We start from the raw sequence: 21,030 nt of genomic DNA on the forward strand, positions 1-21,030 counted from the left end.
GGATTGGCGAATCCGAGTATCCGGCAAGTAACATCTTCAACATCAACTGATTCAGATCCATGGAGTGATGAAAATGTTAAAGAAGACCAATCAGCGGATCCTGACATTAGGCCAATAATAGAACTGAAGGAATCTTCCAGTACAAAACCGAAGTAGCAGGACATTTCCATTTTCAGTACTGCAACTAAAAGGTACTAGGCTCTCTGGGATTCACTCCACTTCCGAAATGGAGTCTTATATCGACTATGGGAAAGCGACGATGGAACTAATAACAGATGGCAGCTGCTGCTTCCTCGAAACCGAATACCTGATGTTCTGAAGGAAATACACAGCAGCTCAACAGGAGGGTATTTCGGCTGCATGAAGACACTAAACAAGGTCCGAGAGCGCTTCTTCTGGAGTTTGGCGAGAAACGATGTTGAGAAGTGCTGCCAATCTTGTGATGCTTGTGCAGCCAGGAAAGGTCTGAAGGGACGTAGCCGAGGACGGCTGCAGCGATACAATGTAAGAGTGCCTTTCGAGCGAATTGCCCTCGACATACTTGGACCTTTTCCTCGGACCACTGACAGCAACAAATACATCCTTATTATAATGGATTACTTTACGAAGTACCCAGTTCCAGATCAAGAAGCTATCACGACAGCTGAAGTTCTGTTACAGAATTGGGTGTCCAGATTTGGGACCCCCCTCCAGATTCATTCCGACCAAGGCAAGAACTTCACTTCGGCTGTGTTCAAGGGACTCTGCGACTTGTTGGAAATCAAGAAAACGCAGACAACCTCGTTACATCCACTGTCTGATGGCATGGTGAAGAGGTTTAACAGTACAATCCTGAACCACCTCTCGCTCATGGTTTCCCAAAACCAAGAAGACTGAAATTGCAAGCTACCCATGTTCCTGCTTGCTTACCTTAGTGCCATCCACGAAAGCACCGGCTATTCTCCATCACAGATGCTCTTCGGTCGTGATCTCCGATTGCCAAGTGACCTGCTCTTCGGCCGCCTTCCAAATGTACATTCCTCGCTTGAAGAATACGTGCAAGAACTCCAGGCCCGGTTGGAAACAGTAGACAGGTTTTCTCGAGAGCGGATGAACACCTTGAAGGATAGAATGAAGAAGAGATACGATGCAGGAGCCACCAATCATCAATTCCAGGAAAACGACAAGGTTTGGCTGTGGAATCCAAGTCGTCGTAAGGGCATTTCTCCCAAACTGCAGTAGCATTGGGAGGGTCCCTATACAGTCCTCAACAGATTGAATGATGTTGTGATACGGATCTGTAAATCCCCCCCCCAATTCCAAAGTCGTTCATTATGACAGATTAGCCCCACACTATGGCCATAGTACTTAGTGCTTCTCATTCTTAGGGATACCCATAATCCTTGTGCATGAGTTTTCTTACTTCGTGTCTGTGTAAAGTTTGTATGTAGTGCAAATATCTGTTTCTTTAGTTATGTTATTTGTTGGTTCTATTGCCTTTTGTTTGTATCGAGTTATGCTTCTGACCAAGGATTGTACTGTCCGGAACGTGCAGCCCTTGGGAGGGGGCAATGTTATGAAACCTACAGGTGCAGCAAGATGGCTTCTCCGCAAAGCACTTTTGCCATAAAATGGCAGGGGAAGGCAGGGTTGCCACATTTAGTGAGAAATCGCCCATTTGGTGAAATTTGGCGATATGCCATGGACACATGGAGAACCCTCTGGAATGAATTCTTACCAGTTTAGCCCAGAATATTCTTGAACACAAGCTGAAAGCTATATAAACCCTGCTGGTCTGCAGATAGTTAGTGTGTGCCTCATCTAGTGAGCTGATAGTCAGTCATTGAGTGAGTTTCTCGAAGTTTAGCACCAAGTTGGTTGTCGAGTGCATCGAGAGTCTTGTAGTGTATTGCGAATTAGTGCATCGTCGAGTTTTGTCTTAGGCTGCACTGAGTCGAGAGCTATACTCTTGTGTATCATCGAGTGCATCGCGAGTTGTAGCGTGGAGAGTTTCGAGCATATGTGGAGTTCCGAGAACGACCAAGCAGAATCAGAAGCTGTACTCTGGTGCTTTGCCATGAAGCTGTCTCCACTGTGATAGTCTGATAACCTGGCTGTGTTGCTGATCGCGTCAGTGTGTTTATAGTAGATCTTCGACGACTGTAAAAGTATTTTGGAGCTCCCCTAATTAATATTGGCTAAATAAAGCGTGTTTCAATACTTCATCAAGTGTCGTCATTATTCACTCCAAATCTACGAACCCCATACGAATGTGAAGGAAGAAAATAACGTAACAACTGGTGTCAGAAAAGAAAAATGCAACAATTTTCAAATAAACATACAAGAAAATAAAAACAGAATCATCCAGATGTGATATAAATTAGAATGTGCAATTTATATGAATAAGAAAATATAATTTTAGAAAAAGGGAGTTAGCTTTTATTCAGTTAATAGAGTTACAAAATTGGGAAAAACTAATATGTTGTATTACAGTTTTCAGTTTAAATACAAGTGTTGCTCAATATGGAATACATGCACATATTGAATTAAACTAAAATGCTAAATAATGATTACTGGAAGTGTTAAGGCAACAAGAATCAGTATAATATTCATAAATTTGCAGGACTATATTGAAAGTTTTTTTAATGCAGAATCACTTTCGTGTCATGTATTGATGAAAAATGAAAACAACTATGAAATAATTTTCTTAAAGCCTGAGGGTAAAGATGGATTGGCATTGGGAAAATCTTTAAGTTCTAGTTAGCAGTCCCAATTACAGCCCACCTTTATCCTCACTTTTTAAGGAAATTACTTCACAGTTGTTTTCATTTTTCATCAAAAGATGGCACCAGTAGCTTGAGATCCTTCCTCTCATTGTTATTGCCCAAGTACATGCTTCTATCACCATTTGCACTTCTATAGCTGAAGGTAAGGTTCTATGTTTAAAACTTCAAAATTAATCCTGCAAATTTACCAATACTATGATGATTTTTGTTGCATTAACACCTCCAATACATGCATATAGTTCATAGTATCCTATGTATAGCATAACAAATATGGAGTAGCAGGTGGGCAAGACCAGAGACAATCTTAATTGGGCTTAAGGATATCCCATCAAGTGCCAAATATAACTTGATCAACAAGAGTCCAGGCAATCAATACACAATGAGAAGACATTGACGTCATAGAGTCATGCCTAGGAAATGTAGTCTTTGTGAATTCAGAAATAAATTTTTAAATATTTAACTTCGTTGCAATTAACTTTTATGCAGTGATGGCACGAAAACATCCTAATAATGGCAGTTAATATAATAAATCCACATGTATTATGTGTTATACATCATTCTTATTTAGCTCACATATGGCTTGGTAAACAATCAGTGCTTGCACCTGATATTGGAAGCAAATTCAAATATTGGAAGCAAAGGCCAAAGTGCACTTGATGTTTAGTAGTATGACATTTAGTTTCTATGTTACAGACCTCACTTCAACTTCCAGAATCACTTGTCACTTCAAGGACATAGTGGAAGCAAAGGTGCAATTATGACATTCACTAAGATACTATCTGACAGTGGTCACGAAGAGAGATAATAATCAGTCCCCTACCATTCAAAACCTATTTCAGCAACATTTAACTATCAGATTAATTAGTATAACAGCATTTCTTATAAACTTTTTCAATTTATTATTATCTGATAAAATGAAAAAAAAAAAAAAAAAAAAAAAAAGGTTACAGAATAAACATTAAACATAATACAAAACTAACAAAATAACAGCAATTCTAAGTAAATAACAGAAATTTAAAAATTAATGTAATATTAAATTATTTAAAATATAAATTAAAAGTGGATTATCATACCACATGAAAGAAAAAAAATATACTATCAAAGCAAACTAAACCGATTACATGTAATTCTCACACATACTATGTTTTGATGCAGATTTTAAAGTATGAGTACAAGCATATGAAACAAAAAATGCCTGCATAATAATATATATATATATATATATAAAAACTGAAAATTTCCAATTTAAAATTATGTCTAAAGGAGCAATTTTTTAATGTTTTGCGCATTACCTTTATTTATTAAATATCATATTATTTGCACATAAACCATAAAATTCAGTTCAATACAAATGTCACAAAATAATTTTAAATGAGCCTATCTTTAGAATTTCCAATACACAGTTCCATGCACTGGAGATAAAAAGGTTCCCACCCCCATAGAGTGTTGCCATTGCTCGCTTTTAAATTGTTGAGTTTGTTACTCAAAAATTCGTTAAAGTTTTACAAAATATGAAATCGATAATAAAACAAATTCCAAATTTCAAATTTGGTCTTCCACATGCCCATATTCGTAGGAGGATTAAGTCATTCAAAATTCGATGGCTCTATGTACCGTTGTTTTATCACAATACATATATTTATGCAGATTTTCCGTTATTTAATTTCTTCAAATATAATTCAGGACTCTTAACATTTGGTTGCAACAGTTTGAAGTGATTCAACACGAAATCTCAAAATGAAAACAATAGTCCTTCAGTGACAAAGTCCCTTTGTACTAAAAAAAATGGACATCAGAAGAATATTTTAAAGTTACATTTTCTGGTAGCTTTCAGGTATTTCTGAACACTGACTCACTGGTGTTAAAAGAATTGTTCAAGAATTTAGTGGTGGTAATTTTAAAACATTTTTTAAATACTATGCATCTTAACAATAACATAAAAACAAATAAATATCATTAAAATAATTCATAAACACAAAAGCTACAAATGATGGGATTCACATATTTACCCATGCATGCTATGTTCCCATCCATTCCAATGTAATTTAAGTGATATTTTGCAGCATCCACTTCCCTAGGATCACTTTCTGAATGATCATCTAAAGCAAATATGCTCTTTTGCCTGAATTCAGCATTGTCGTCGAAGTTAAATTTGGCATCAAAACAAATAACTAAAAGCAAAACAAATATGCATCATCTGTTACTAAACTCTGCAAAAAAAAACAGATATGTCTAATTCAATTTACTTAATAAAATGTTGAAAAATTTGGCACTTAAAAATAATTAGAAGAAAAAGAGATGCAGCAAAAGATGAAATAAAATACAGTGATCATCAACAAGAAAAAGATAATCTCACCCCTTTTATCTCTCGTTTCACCAAATGGATTTATTTCTATTTGAGTTGCATCTACTTTAATGAAAAGATCATAGAGCTTTTTTATTTCTTGGGCTGCCTAAAGAAAAATAATCACAGTTAAAAAAGTGTTATATAACGTAAAACAAAACATCTTGCAAATGCTTAAAATACAAAAATATAATAATGCAAGAAAAATTTAAGACAATGGAACTTCTCTTGTTCATTTTCAGTCTATGAAAATGAAAATACTTCTGATAAGATTAAAAAAAAGCATCAGTATTCATAATTACAAAGATTTTTCAAAGATAACCGCCAAGATGCCTGATTTTATTATTAGACTAAAGCATTTTATATTACATAATTCAAAAAATTATACTTCCTGCTCCTACTGCATCAACAAATTTATTTTTACAGAGCATAGTAATAAATCATAATTCAGTGTGGTTTCTTTGTTTAACTGATTACAACAAAATAAACGAAGGCATCTATTAGGCATCATGTAAATTATTACATAGGCTTGTTCTGTATTATGAAACAACTCTCCTTAAATGATTTTTTAATATTTCCAAACTGTTTACACTTTTTAATTTCCTATCTACAGCTCATACAGCATTAAAAATCAATGCTGAAATGAGGGTTTTTTGTTTTTTTTTTTTTCCTAAATGTAACTGTGATTAGTGCAGCTCATTTAAAAATTCACAGTTCAATGACATTTCTACTGGCATTCTTTAAAAAGCTCCAAATATCTTGAGTGATTAATCTAAAATTAAAGTGTTTGCAAATCAAAAAAAAAATAAATAAATAAATAAATAAATAAAATAAAAGTTTAGAAATACATGTAAACTTAACCGAAGACAGTTTCTCTCAAAGAAGATTGGACGATTTTAACAGATGAATATTTTAATAAACAGCACGTATTTTTGAAATTAATAAATAAAATTTCGGTTTCCCCCTCCAAATGCAAGACCTTCAATACTTTAAAATATTATTTACATAAGAATATATTAGAAATCTGCATATTAAGTAAATTGTAATTTATTTCTGTTACAATATTTGTTGCTTATTTTGATACTTAATTTACAGTTTTATTAATATTATTGATAAACTGATGTAATACAGTTTTAAAATAGAAGAACTTATATACACTTCTACTTTAGAATTGTTCTTTAGCAGACTTCAAAAGCCTCAGATGAATTAAACCCACAATGTAAACTGAAAATGGTTATTGGCCTCTATGAGGAATATCTTAGAGAAGGTTCACTGCATGCAAATTCAATTCAGTGTTACTAAACATATATGAAATTTTCCTTATACAGAATATATTTATGCATTAACTTTAAACAAGAACAGTCAACTGATATCAAAACGTGTTAGCTAACAGATAACATGAAAAGTTAATGATGGTTTCAGTCTAATGTGAATTAATTCATACATTATCACTATTTCTAAAAAAATGCGTAACTATAATATTCTCTATGAATATCATAAGCACATAATTAAGTGATGAACCAGCTAACTAGGATTCAAAATGAAATTACTTTCATTACATTTGAAATTCCATTTTTTCACTTTTCTAGTATTACTTAAAAAAAAAAATAAAAAAAAAAAAAAAAAAAGGAGCATAATCAAATATTTTTTCCCTTTGTTTCTTTTAGAATTAACAGAAGATAGAATTCTGGGACACTCCATGATGTCAAAAATATATACTACAATACACAATTTAACATCCGATATGAACTTAGCACTTATGAGTGCACATGGAATACTGAACTGATTCACATGCAATATAAAAAAATGAAGTTAACCTTACCTGGTGAAGGAGATCATCTTTGAATTCTAATTTTTTTGCAACATTTCTTGCTTGACTATCTGTGATACCTCTGCAGATATCAATAACTTCCTGTATGATGATAAAAGAAATATGAATTTCATACTACAGGGATATATCTAATAACTTAAATAAATAAGAATATTCAAGCCCTTTGAAATTAAGCTGTATTTAAGCAGAATTCTGATAATCTAGGACTGCTAGCTAGTCTGCAAATGCCTGCAATCTGTACTCTTTTTTTTAAAACTGCAAAGGCACTTCATTATACATCATTCGCTCTCCTGCATCTAGGAGCACGAAAAAAAAAGAGAATTTTGAAAAGACAAAACTGTAATGCATTAACAATGACATATGACTATATTAAACATTAAAAAAATTAGCCTCTCAATGTCGACTGCAACAACTCTCTAGCCTGCCAATATCAAATGTATAGGGTTTCTTCCTTCAATGAGGAACATTTTAGCAAATCACCTCTATCTCAATATTCTGGTTGCACAAAGTGCACAAGGAACTGTCATATATACCAATGTGGTGCAGATGTTTAATGAGACGATCATGTTCAGTCTCTAAATGAAATGGCACAACTGTGATAGATCTGGGAGAACTCTAATCTTGCAAAAGTTGTTACTTATGTAGTACTAATCAAGGGGGCATTTGTAGCTTAAAGTGTGCTCTGGATGCAAGTAACATTAATTTTTTTGATGTAATCAAGTGTTACATTAATTTTTTTGATCTAATCAAAATTAACAAAAAAATTAGCATGGCAAATTTAACAGGAATTTTTTTTCTTATGCAAATAAACATGTTTTACAAAACAAACTAATAATATATTTTGGCTGAAGAAGGAAATTATTATTCATTATTGAAATTTCAGTACAGCCAGCTAACCTACAAAGCTCAAATAGCCAAAATACCTTAAAATTAAAAAAAAAAAAAAAAAAAAAAAAAAAAGAGAGAGAGAAAGAAAAAGAAAGAAAGAAATGAGACATTTGTAAAACCATTATAAGGCACATACAAAACTACTATTTTGAAAACCATTTATAACATCTAAACTGTCACTACAGTTATACTGCTCTCCTTCAAAAAGCTGTTTACTATACCACTCTCCTCCATTATCACTGTTCCATGAATTCATCGTTGAGACTGGATATTCCTCACAGTAAGAGAACTGAGGAGTTAGTATGAAACAACCTATGAGAGATTCCAAATTTCACAAGAGACACTTTATGAAGATTTAGATTTGGGACCAAGGGCAGAATATGAAAGGATTAATTCTGATACATATACTGAACAGGAACTAAACTGCTTTCATCTTTACCAGCATATATTTTGATCTTAATTTGTATACAATATTAGTAAAATTTTTAACCCTTTCAGGATGGGCGTCCCATATACACATTCCCTAAGAACGTCTCTTACAGACGGGCGTCCCATCCACGCATCGCTAGAGGCCACATTCAGAGGACGAGTGATGCGTATACGCATTTTAAGCTGGAACATTTTTCTGAAGGCCACTAGATGACATCCTATGCCCATTACTTTTGAAATGAACACAGTTTTAGGTTCCTGACCTTGAGTTTGATATATTCTGCTTGACTTTGGTATTTTACTCATCAGCTCTTGCGAGGGTGGGGGGGAGGGGAAAGCATAAACAGAGGTGAGCTCTTTAAATCGCTGCGTGCTAATGAAAACATTCGCTTGTCTGATTTATATCCAATTCCTTTTTTTATTCTATTTTTTACTTTACTAGGTCTTTTAGGGTTGGTATGTGGAGTACTGTTTCATTTTGCATTGCCTTCAGATATATTTTCGTTTCTTTTCTTTTTATTTCGGAAAGCCTCATCTCCAGGCTTTTATGGCGGGAAGGCGGTATTTATCAGAGGAAGAATACTCTCGTATGGTCAGTGGACCAATTATTAACGCAGATGAGAGTGATGATTCATTTTCTAAAGAGTTATAAAGTGATACTTTTTCTGAGAGTTAGAAAGTGATACTTCTCCATGCTTCGAGATTTACCACACTCAGTCTTCATTTTAAATTTTGTTACTTCTTACTGTAAATAGTCTTTATTGTGTTGTTTTATTAATTTTAAATTTTATTGATGGATTTTATCAATTAAAACTTTGGAATAATTTGAATAGCGCTTCCGAAAATTATTTTACTAGATAAGCAATTTTTTAGTATATTTTCATGTAAAATAAAGAAACCAAACGTTATCAAGTGCTAATTTTAATATATATGAGAGCTCAAGTAATAATCTAAAATGATACCAAAAATTGCGATGCTAAAAGCGAAACTTTTTTTTTCCGATTTTTTTAAATAAAATTAGGCTTAGCAATGCAAAACCTCCGTCCTGTATGGTGACTGCTTCGATTCCCTTCTGTCCCGCACGAGCGTCTTAAACAAAGGTGCACCTTCGCAAAAAGGTTAAATGCTTTGGAAATCTTCTTAGTATGACTGCAAAGTAATATTGTACCATTCATCTACTAACCTGAAATATTTGTCAGAACTTAACATGCAAAAATGGTAAGTTTTTCAGCATCTAAAAGACATCATGTTATTTTAATATCTAGTCAAAGATTTGAAATAATTTAATTAACCACTTTAAAAAAGATTTAATAACAGACTTTAACAGCAGAGCATTCATACTTTATAATATTAAATCTCAGAAAAAGAACAAAATTTGTCTCCTTTACAGAGACTAGTAGAGTTTCTGATAGAAATGGAAATTTATATATATATATATATATATATATATATATATATATATATAAGCCTCAAAATGGAAATTTATATAAAGTATTCTGAGTGTTTTATACAGAAATGAGACGAAGTTCCTGTTATGAATCAATATTTATTCAAAAAGGCAATAGATTAAAAAAAAAAAAAACTAATGTCGAGAAAGATAATAAATTTTCAGGTGGGGATAGCTTGTTCCTTTCAAAAAACACGAAATTTGTAAGATCTATACATCCAGTGAAAATTTTCTATTGATAAAGAAAAAAACATTGTTGGATAAGTTCCTTTTTTCAGACTTTATAAAGAGAGGGGAAGGTGACAAACTAAAAAATATTTATAATGGGAATGAAACAACGACACACAGATCTGTCAAAGTTGGTTTGAAATTTAGCAGATGCTAATGAAACAACTGCTCATGATTCAAAAAGGAAAAAAAACATACACTATTCCCTTTTCTACTACTAAATGGGCAGCCATCCATTACATTTAGTTAGCTACTCAGTCAACAGATTTGTCTTACATTTTAAAACACTCGTAAAACATATCCTGGCTCTATCATTGGAAGATAAAACAAATATGCATATTTAGCTTTAGAAAGCTAATCACTCATAAATTTTCTGAGACACTTGGCACATTTTGTTAAATTTCCTACTTTCCTTTGAACAAATGGTTCATCATTTCATGTAATTTTATTTGACTTTGAAACACCCTGCCATAGAAACGAACCTTGACCCATTTCCCATAGGGGTGTTTTGAAGATTTACTTTTCAGTTTGCCATCTTGGCACATTTAAAGATGAACTGGCAACCCTTGGTTCACTCCTATTTGAAATATACTAGCCCTGTTGCTATAGTGACCGCCACCCGCTAGACACTGTGGCGGGACCTGTTCTTCTCATAGGCAGACAGTACTTGGATAATTTACTTACATTATTCAGTTACATCGCAAGACATGTTTGAAAATTTTATGAATGATTAGCTTCTACATAAGCCATAAATTTGAAATTCATCTCAATTACCTTTTTTTTTCATTTGTTTGCCAAATATGATTGAACTAATTCTTTATCTTGGAAAGTCTACATGTAATATGAAAAATCTAAAGGGATGAGCAATAACGGAAAAGTTAGAATACAGGCGCAAGTTTATTTAACATTAAGTAAATAAGTACCTTTGTAATTTGGCGAGATACCACCAAGCTGGCAATAGTCTTGGCAACTAAATTTTGTCGGCAAAGTTGACGAGAAATCATCAAACATCACCAAACTTTGCAATTATTTGGCGACATTTTGGTCCAGTCCCTGCATCACCACATTAGGTATTGTAATTGTTGTTGTTACTTATGTTCACTTGTCTGACAGTAACATTAGCCCAAACCCACGGAATTCCTCGTGGCAAGGAGCGCAAGATACGCCCGTCATTGGTAACAGCCATAAGCACCTTATAGGTGACAGAGAGATTTAACTCAATTCCCCCCCCCCAAATTTTAATGGAGAGCATTTCAGGAAGACAGGTCCGAGTGTCTCTCACCCCTCTCCCTTTCGACCAAACCCATGGAGGTAGGAAGTAAGATGGAGAGGCTTTAACCGGTTTCCCTCATACACTGCTTTGAAGCACTGGCGATTCCTTTGTGGTGACCAAAACACTGGGTGATTTACCATTATGATCAATAGGTTTTGACATGATTGGATGTAAATATTTTGTAATTATGTTGTAAATATACATATAAATGTATATATTTCCTTTTTCTACAATATTTCAGAATCTTACATATATGAAAAAAATACATTTTTAAACAACATTTCATTCCGAATGGAATTAAATGCTATACTTTTCACAGAACAGTTTGCTCAGAACGGTTCAATTTGAATGAAATATTTTCAGACGTTTTTGTTAATTACATTAGAAAAAAAATTAAGGTAATTCAATTTTACTCAGTTAACTCTTTCGCATCGAAGTCGCCCCAAACGCCCAAACATTCAAACATCGGCTGGATGCCCGAAATGCCTGAATAATTTCCTACCCAGTGCTTTACCCCAACACGTTACTGCATTACTCATTGCTTTCAGGTGTTATTAAATCACGTGTCAATCATTCTTTTGAAGCTACTAAAAGTAGCTTCCTTGTTTCCTTTGTTCCTTCCTTTCCTTTGTTTACTGTCAGTGTTTAGCTTTTGATGCCCGAAGTTGCAATACCGTCCCAAGGGGGGACTTCACGCAGTGCCAAAGCGTCGAAGAAAGAAGTTCTCGCTTTACTTAAGTAAGGCTATTGTTAGCGCTGTAGTATTCAACTTGTCATGGGGGAAGGAAAAGCATTCCAAGAGAAATTCTTAGATACGGGCATTTTCGATGTTTGGGGAATTGAGATTTTGCCCTCTCTCGATGCAAAAGAGTTAAGGATTACAAAAATTAAGGTCAAAGTTTAATGCATTATCAATATTAAGATTATGCATTATTTCTTTTCTATTTATACAGCTTCTTCCAAAATACTTTCTCAAATATGATATGATCTTTTAGCTTCTGAGGCATCTATTAAATGAAAAAATCGAAGTCAATTTACAATTAATGCTCTATTTGGTCCATTTCAAACTAGTGTATCTTTCATCATAATAGTGAAATACGTTAAATAGAACTTAACTTTCTCTGAATATTTCTGAAAGAAAATAAAAAGAGGATTTTTTTAAATATTTTTTAAAACTTGTAACTCATTTATTATAAAATGTAAGGGAATAATTCTTTTAATTATACTTATCAGATTTTTTTACCCTTAATTTCAATACTGCATATCTTAAAACTCTTCTTTATTACTTCCTTATGCATTTCATAAAATTTGTTTTGCAATACCTTTTAACAGATTGCTTTCCAGTATAAACAATTCTTGCTTAAATAGTTTTATAACGTATTTGTCAACAGGATTTCAGTTTATGTTTACAATTCAATGCTTAGTATATATTTAGATAATATTTATAATCATTATAAATTTAGATACATTTAATAATTAAATTTCTTCACAGTGACTTTCTCAGGAGTTTATGAATGAATAAATCCTTCATTTCAAATACATTTATAAATAATTTAATAAATATTTACAAATTTTGTTAAAGGCAGATACATGTCTTTTGCAAGCACAAGTGCCCATACATATTTCATATTTTTCATTTTTGGCATGTGCAAATCTTTAATTTCTATGCATTCACAATCGTTTTTGAGTAAAGTTATAATAATTTAGCAATTTTTACATAAGAAACATGTATAAATATAATTTGAATGAAAATTACATGCATTATGTTTAATACCCACTCAAAGGTCAGTTTTTCTTTAAAATTCCTCCACGATGGCATCTCTCCCTTTAAGCAGATAGTTCTTGCATGGCTTACTCTATTTAATAAAAACTTAACCTGCTCTATGTGTCTAATCACAAATATTTTAACATGCATAATTTTATATTTACATTTAGCCATCAAGTTTCAAACTTTTGACTGAAAACACATTTTAGAATACATTCATTATCAAATTAAATCTTCTAGTAATTATATTTTGGCAGAACACTCAATATCCTTGCTGTTACTGGTTCTCAATTTGTCAGGGAAATCTTTAATCCTGGAGAGAGTTAATTAAAAATCAAAAATTTCGCTTTTTTTTTTTTTTTTTTTTATTATTATTATTATTATAATACTGAGAACAAATATTGTATTATGCTCCAGTTAGTTTGTACATTAAGAAAGTAGAATGAATCTCAAATTTTCATGGCAGGATACACAAATGTTTCTACCTCTGTCAATTACCCCATTTTCAAATTCTTAATAAGCTGTTTTGATGATGTGGCATGTTCACATGGTCATATCGTCTTGACCACACCTGGAATTTTTTTGCGTAAATGTCACTAAACTATACAAATCGTTATTATCCATCACACAATTAATGTTTCGTTTAAGCAGAAGTGTCCCTTTTTTGATTTGTATGGAACTGTCAAGTGTTGAAATACTATCAAAGTGCTGTTGAGGGAGCTTCTGAATGTAAAGAAAAAACACACCATCTGGAGCCCGAAGCCTCGAAGCAGTGCTTCACTCTTAGGGCAGATTTGGCTCCTTCTTCCTTTCTTACCTCCCTGACGAAATCACGAGGGAAATTTTCCACAGGATGGCACATGGACCACATGATTTCTCTGAGGCTCGCCACATATTTAGAGTGCCGCATGGACGCTATATACATTTACAAACATCCCTGCCTTCTCCGAGATTTGAACCTAGGCCATTTAGTATGCCAGTCAGCGACTGGTTGGGTGGCATTTTATAATTGAATAAATGTAATTAATCACTACATTAGCTGTAACCATATTTCACCCCTCATATTGCCTCATAACCCTTATTCTTCACTTTTTCCCCTACACCGTAATTTCTGATGTAGGGAAAAAAGTGAAGAATAAGGGTTATGAGGCATTAAAAAATTAATGAAAAAGCCTTTTGTAGCATTGCAAGTAGTATTTTATACTATTCCTCTTGAACAGCTTTCCAAAGTCTAAGGAAGTTAGGTCAACATTTGGACAATCCACTTTATAAACGTCCAAAACTGCAAACATACATGAGGTAATTATTAGGTGATTTAGCAGGGATATAAGTGAAGGATATAACCTTGATACCAGTTTCTCGTTCCATTTTTTCCAGGAAAATAACAGTGGATTTTGACGTGAGGCTGCTTGCTTTGCCTTCATGCAGTTCTACTGATTGATGGCACTGTGGGTAAAGAGAAGATATTTCATATTTGAAAACTGGGTATAAAATATGTTCCAGATAACATGTGGCGCTGACCTTAACAGTTTTCTCCACTCTCTTTAGTTTTTATTTGCCATTATATCAAATACAAACAATGATAAATTGCTTTGAAAAACTTTCTTTAGATTCTTTGGACCATTTTTAAGATTGTTTTCTCCTCTTTGATGATAATAAATATATTTCTTTTCACTGTATCATTTAAATACACCCAAGATTCAATTGTTGTGGCTTCCATTTTTGTCCAGGTCCAGACAAATGTTTCTTCTGAAGAATTCTGCCGTGTGTTCCGCTTTCGGTGATACGTTATGTAGAAAGACGATGCACATTATACTTTTCTGTCCTTTTCAGATTCAAACAAGACATTAATTACTTGTATTACTTTGTTTCCAGTTGACAATGGCAATTTTAATGATTTTGCAACTCTCCTTTGACTTGGCAGATTTTCTTTTAACATTAAGGATCTTACCTTTGCAGCATTTGAAACACTCAGTTTTTTCTTGGATATGTGTTTAGAACAATTTTTCTCTTGAAGCCAAACTTTGACATTTCTTCCTTTCTTGTTCACAGTATTACCCAAAAGCAAATTTTTGCATGAAAACAAAACTGCCAAGTAGCAGACGATAATTTATACTTTCAAAAATAGAGTTGCAGTTAAAAAAAATTTCTAAGCAGTACTTTTTTTTTTTTTAACGACAAAGCAAAATTGTGTAAAAAATATGCAAACAACACACTCTTCTGAAAAAAAAAAAAAAAAAAAAAAAAAAAAAAAAAACGAAGTACGAAGAAGGACTTTTGCAATTGTGACAAAATTTGGTATGCAAAAACATCTTGATCTAACATGCAAATGATCAAAGTTTCAAGGCAAATGAACATGAATAGTGATTATAGCGTGCATTTCTAGTGCGCAATTCGCAAGGTACAAAACCAGTAACAGAGACGGAAAATTTATCTTTTTTTTGTTGCTGCCATTGTAATTCCATAAAGAAGGAACTAACGATGCCATTACAACGATATTGAAGACCTTACAGACAACTAAACAACTTCAAACGTGATCGCATTGTAGGACTGCATGAAGCTGGATGGTCATACCGAGCAATAGGCCTCCACCTGCAGCGTACAGACATTGCTGTGCAAAGACATTGGCAGTAATGGTGGTTACAAGGAAATTGCCGACAAAATGAAGGCTTTGGAAGGCCAAGGAGAACAAATGTGAGGCAAGATAGGATGATTGTTCGCCAGACCCAAACTGCACCAATGGTATCATTTCGACTATTCAACGCACTACAGCCACGTCCATACCTCCAGTGTCACTGTCCACCATCTCACGGCAGGAATGCACTCACAGAGGCCTTTAACTTTCCAATGCCATACTTTAAGATGTTGCCTTTGACCTCACAACATCGGTGAAGTCGCTTGGAGTGGTGTCGCAGCTGATCATCATGGCTGCCTTCAGACGGGCATTGTATAGTGTTCAGCAATAAATCCCGCTTCAATCTTGAAGAAGATGACTACCATGTTCATGTCTGGAGAAGACGGGTGATATTAGAAACCTCTACCACTCCTTGCCTCACCGAATTCAAGCATGCGTTGCCGCCAGGGGCGGTTCGACCAACTACTAATTTGAACACTTAATGGGGGATTGTGAGCCATGAACAGGTACTATGACCTTGATTTTTAATCATTTTATTATCTGTGTGTGAACTATACACATATTTAATTTCATCAAAAACAACCACTTCCTTCATGGTGCTTTGATTTTTTTGCAAAAGAGTGTAGATTGTATAATAAAACATAAGCATGCATATATATATTATTAAAATCATGCAGATAATAAATAAAAATTGACCATTTCCTAAACATAAAGAACAACAGGAATGTACTAGCATCATAATTAAAAGATATACAGTACAAAGTCCAAGATCCAGGCGTCCAAAAATCCAGAACGATTTAAAATTCCCCCAACAACATTTTCTCTTCCCTTCAATGCTTTATGCACACACATTTTACTTTTCCCCCTCCACAATAAAATATGTGGTGAGTCATGATTCTTAATTTTGGCACTAAATCAAATACCTCGTTATTGAAGAAACAATTATTTTAGCATAAATTTGTGTGATCAATAATTTGGCACGGTAGCTGCGTATCTGCTTGGCATACATCTTGAACCAAAACATTCTAGTATACAGAAACATCATTGATTTTACACCTATTAATATTTTATACCCCTGATGCCCAACCTGGCAAATCCTTATTTATTATATTTTGCTTTCATCACTGCATTTTTATCAACACATGGAAACTTGAGTAATGACTCGTGCAGCAATGCCTAAACAATTTTTTATATTAGTGATTGAATAACAAACTGCATGGTAACCTTTTATGTTGACATTACACTTGGCGATGATTACAGATTTAAGTTAAATGCACCATGAAATGTTGACCAGGAAACATTTAACAAAAATTTCTTTCCATATGTTAAAAACAGATTTTGTTAATGATAGTTATAGACCAAAAGACTAAACCCAGAACCAGCACCAGAGCTCATATGGCTGCACCGGGCAGCAGAATTTTGAGAAATACAAAATTTTTGGAATTTAGAGAGGCACCAAACAACAAAATTCAGGGATGACAAAATTGTTAGAATTTAGGGAAAGCACTGGGACCCAAAATTTAGACAAATTTAGGCAAAATTAGGCTTGGCAGCAGAATTTAAGACTTGCAGAGATTGCATCAAGTGATATCTGGTGCCGGCCCTCGACAAGCTTTAAGTGTACATGGGAATTTATTTATTCAGGACTCAGATAAGCAATTAAGCATGTGTAAGAAATAAACATAAGTATAATAAATAACTAAACTAATACAACTCAGGTTTAATAGTATCAGTGTGCAATAGAAGCAAGACACAATTTAGCGAAATGACTTGTCTGTCGTCGACTATCTCATGGCACATAGCCAATAATGTATAGCGGACACTGTTAAGCTAGGCTAAAATTATACTTTAAAGATTCCAAGGACTTTCAGTTAACCTGCGGGAAAGCGCGTGGGGTGTATCATACCCCAACCCTACATAAAAGTGGAATATTCCTAACTTGTGAAACTGAAATTCTGTGCTGCTTTAAGTAGCTGAGTTTCTAGTCGTGGCTGACTTTCAGAACCGCTTTTTCTTTGCCTCTGTGTTTCAGGAAAAGATTTATCGGTATTTTTTTGGAACTGGGGTATGACACACCCCCTGCGCCTGTCCGTGTAAGTGTTTTTCTAACTGAATATTTAGTTCAGAAATTTATTTCTAGAGTGTAACAGTAAATATTTCTACTCGCAAGCGATTTTAAAGTACTTGACATTAAATTCTTAAAAATTTCTAACTGCATTATGGTAAAAAGAATGAGTCCCTATGAATTGGAGATGCAACGCATGTGAGATTTATTAGAAATATTTGAAAGCGATGAAGATTGCATTTTGGAAACTGAAGATGAAAGTAAGAATATTTTCTGCAATGTTTTGGTTTCAAAAAAGATAAAACATTAATTCCTGATGTTCCTAAAAAAGGAAAAACTGTTCTTATGCTTTCAACATTATATAACGATCATACTATAGATGATACTATTGGAGAAAATAAAACATCAGGAATTATATGTTTTAATAATATGACTAAAGAAGCAGTGGATATGGGGGATGAAATGTCAGCTGAAAAGGCTCCAACTAGTAGTGTCAAATATTCCAAAGCGAGACTAACAGTTTTAGCAGGTGCAAATGCTGCAGGAACGCACAAGTGTAAACCTTTCATAATTGGAAAAAATATGACCCTTGAGCATTTAAAGAAGTAAATATTTTCTCCATTACACATCGTGCAAATAAAAAAAAATGAATGACACAAGTATTAGTTAATAATTGGCTTGAAAATCACTTCAAACCCAATGCTTGGCAACGTTTGAATTTGGTTGGTTTACCTGATGACGAATTGTCCTGATTGTAGACAACCATTCAACTTATACTCAGTGGCATAGCTAGGGTGGGGCAAGGGGGGCACCTGTCCCCAGGTGCAGCATTCAGGGAGTGCCAAATTGATATTATGAAATTTTAGAATGAAATTTTTCCATTCTTGGCACAGAGATAGGGGTGCAAAATCTTCAGTTGCCCTGGGTGCTGAAAACCCTAGTTACGCCTTTGTTTATACTTCACTTAAAGTTTCAGTGAAAGATAATGTGTCCGTATTATTCTTTCCTTCAAATTGTATGTTCATCATTCAGCATATGGATATTTGAATACTGCACTCGCTGAAATGCAAATGCAGTCAAATACTGAAAATCCGCCAACTCCTGAAATTTGCATTGCCTCTCAAAACATAAACATTCAGTTTATAGGTTCCGGAAACCGCAACACTGAGTATAAGATATTGAAGAAAAGATACTTACCAAATAATGACATCATAATTACCGAATAATAATGAGTCATAACGGAAATACCCAACTATTGACATCATGATAAAAGTTTTTTTTCCTCTAATCTCTGCATTGAGGTAAGAAAGCAGACGATTCACTCAACTCTTCTTTCAAGTTCACAATTCATGTTGTTGTATTTTCTAAGCTTTGTTATTTCACAAGATTATTTAGTGCTGCCTTTTTTTTTAATCCGATATTTTGTGGATAAATTAAGAATTTTTTAAATTTCAGCCCTTTTTAATACAATGACAGATAAGAAACACACTCATGATTTTACTACTTGCAATGTTGAAAAACGTAAACACGTTGCATTGATGGTAATGGAAAAGGTGCAAATTCTGCAAAAGATGGAGACAGGTACATTTTATAGCAGAATCGTACGAAATTGCGATACGATTGTGTATGATATATGGAAAATAAAGAAAGGTTGTTGAAATTTTACAGCAACAGTGATTCTAACACCGGAATCCGAAACTGGAAATCTTTGCATGAAACGAAATCTGCAAATTTCGATGCTGTGCATATATAATACAATGAATAATATAATCAATTTATATATGTAATAACAATTTAATGCATATAATAAGTTATTACAATAATGTATATAATAATTTAATTAAGTGTATCTAATACACCTTATTTATTTTGCACTTTTAGTCTGAATATTATGATTTATCTTTTCTGTCCTAAAATCCGCACAACCTCTGGTCCCAAGCTTTGCGGATTTCTGGACTTCTACTGTTTAAAGTAGCTTTTTTAAAATCAACATTAAATTTTTTTAATAATGGCAAGACTATTTAAGAATATTTTTAATATTTTAGCATAAAATCTGCTGTGTGGAGCATCACAAGATCATGGGAGAATGTGCTTTCAGATACTTTAAAAAATGCTTGGCATAATTTATTGCCAGCTACCATATTTCATTATAAAGATGATGAAGATGATAACAGCGAATTTGAAGATTTTCAGAAATTGCAAACCAAAGGTGAAATTTTCAAATTAATGGATTTTGTAATGAAATGTGGAGAAGCAGTAATAAATGAAGATGATATAAAAGAAGTTTTTGATTGCAATCACAATGCCCCAATCATCAATCAGTTAATGGACAGCGAAATCTGTAGTGTGATTCTAGATTCAGAAAATACCACTAGCAGTAGCGAAGAAAGTGACAGAGAGGTTACTGCAAACGGAAATTATTTTATTGACAAGTGAGTCGAAATTCTTTACACAGCAATTGCAGAACTTGCCATCTTACTAGAAAGATTTAAATTGATGATCTAATAACTGGAAAAGTCCCAAATACAGAATCACCAAAGTTTCGACGAGCCTGGATCTCGGACTTTGTAATAGCTTTTCATTCAATAAACTTTGTTTAAATAATTTTTGAGTTATGGGTATACTTTGATTAATATGTATGTGCAACTAATTCAGATTTAATATAAAGCCTACCATATCTAGGAAAATATGAACAAAATGCAAAAAAAAAAAAAAAAATGTGACCTATAATCCACAAAATGTTCTAAGTTGTAAAACCCTTGGTCCCAAAGAATAAGAGCAGCTTTATCAGAATTCTACTTCACTTACTTTATGTATTAAATCTGGCGTTTTGCTAGCCACTTCTTCTATGTCTACTCCCCCTGCAGGGCTTGCTATTATGACAGGTCCACCACTCTCCCTGTCCATTAAAATTGCAAGATATGTTTCTCTTGCTATATCTATAGCCTCAGCAATCATAATCTATAACATCAAATTATGATCAGTTTGCAAAAGCAAATTAAAAAAATTAGCACCTATTATCAAAAGAAAAGCAATTTAAATGAGATTAAAATTACTTTATTGACTGCAACGCCATCTTTAGGGGTTTGCTTAGTTATAAGTTTATGGCCCAACATCTTCTCCGCAAGTTTGGGAACATCTTTTGGACTACAAAAAATATAACATCATTATACACAACTAAGCAGAAACCAAATAATTACCATACATTTCTGTATACAAACCGAGAATTTTTGAAATTTTTCTAATGCTAAATTACAGGAGTCAGCTTATATACAGATCAGATGATCTCACAAAAAACATATTTTTCCGGTAGCCAGGCACATACGATAAACTGCTAAATATCAATTTTTTTATTTCTCT

At 33.5% G+C, this 21,030-nt stretch overlaps 1 protein-coding gene across 1 annotated transcript in view; it reads right to left on the reverse strand.

Moving 5' to 3' along the window:
• Positions 1 to 21,030, reverse strand: part of ScsbetaG (Succinyl-coenzyme A synthetase beta subunit, GDP-forming) — a 43,280-nt gene that overhangs the window by 7,388 nt on the left and 14,862 nt on the right. The window contains exons 4-8 of the mRNA XM_035352567.2: positions 20,727 to 20,817; positions 20,479 to 20,631; positions 6,932 to 7,021; positions 5,122 to 5,218; positions 4,775 to 4,936 (exon numbers count right to left, since the gene is read on the reverse strand). Of these exons, the coding sequence (XP_035208458.1) occupies positions 4,775 to 4,936; positions 5,122 to 5,218; positions 6,932 to 7,021; positions 20,479 to 20,631; positions 20,727 to 20,817 (593 nt within the window). The remainder of the gene's footprint in view (positions 1 to 4,774; positions 4,937 to 5,121; positions 5,219 to 6,931; positions 7,022 to 20,478; positions 20,632 to 20,726; positions 20,818 to 21,030) is intronic.

Source organism: Stegodyphus dumicola, chromosome 3 (genome assembly GCF_044657685.1).
Source record: "Stegodyphus dumicola isolate Sdum_Otavi_A_Nest chromosome 3, ASM4465768v1".
NCBI classification, from domain to species: Eukaryota; Metazoa; Arthropoda; class Arachnida; order Araneae; family Eresidae; genus Stegodyphus; species Stegodyphus dumicola.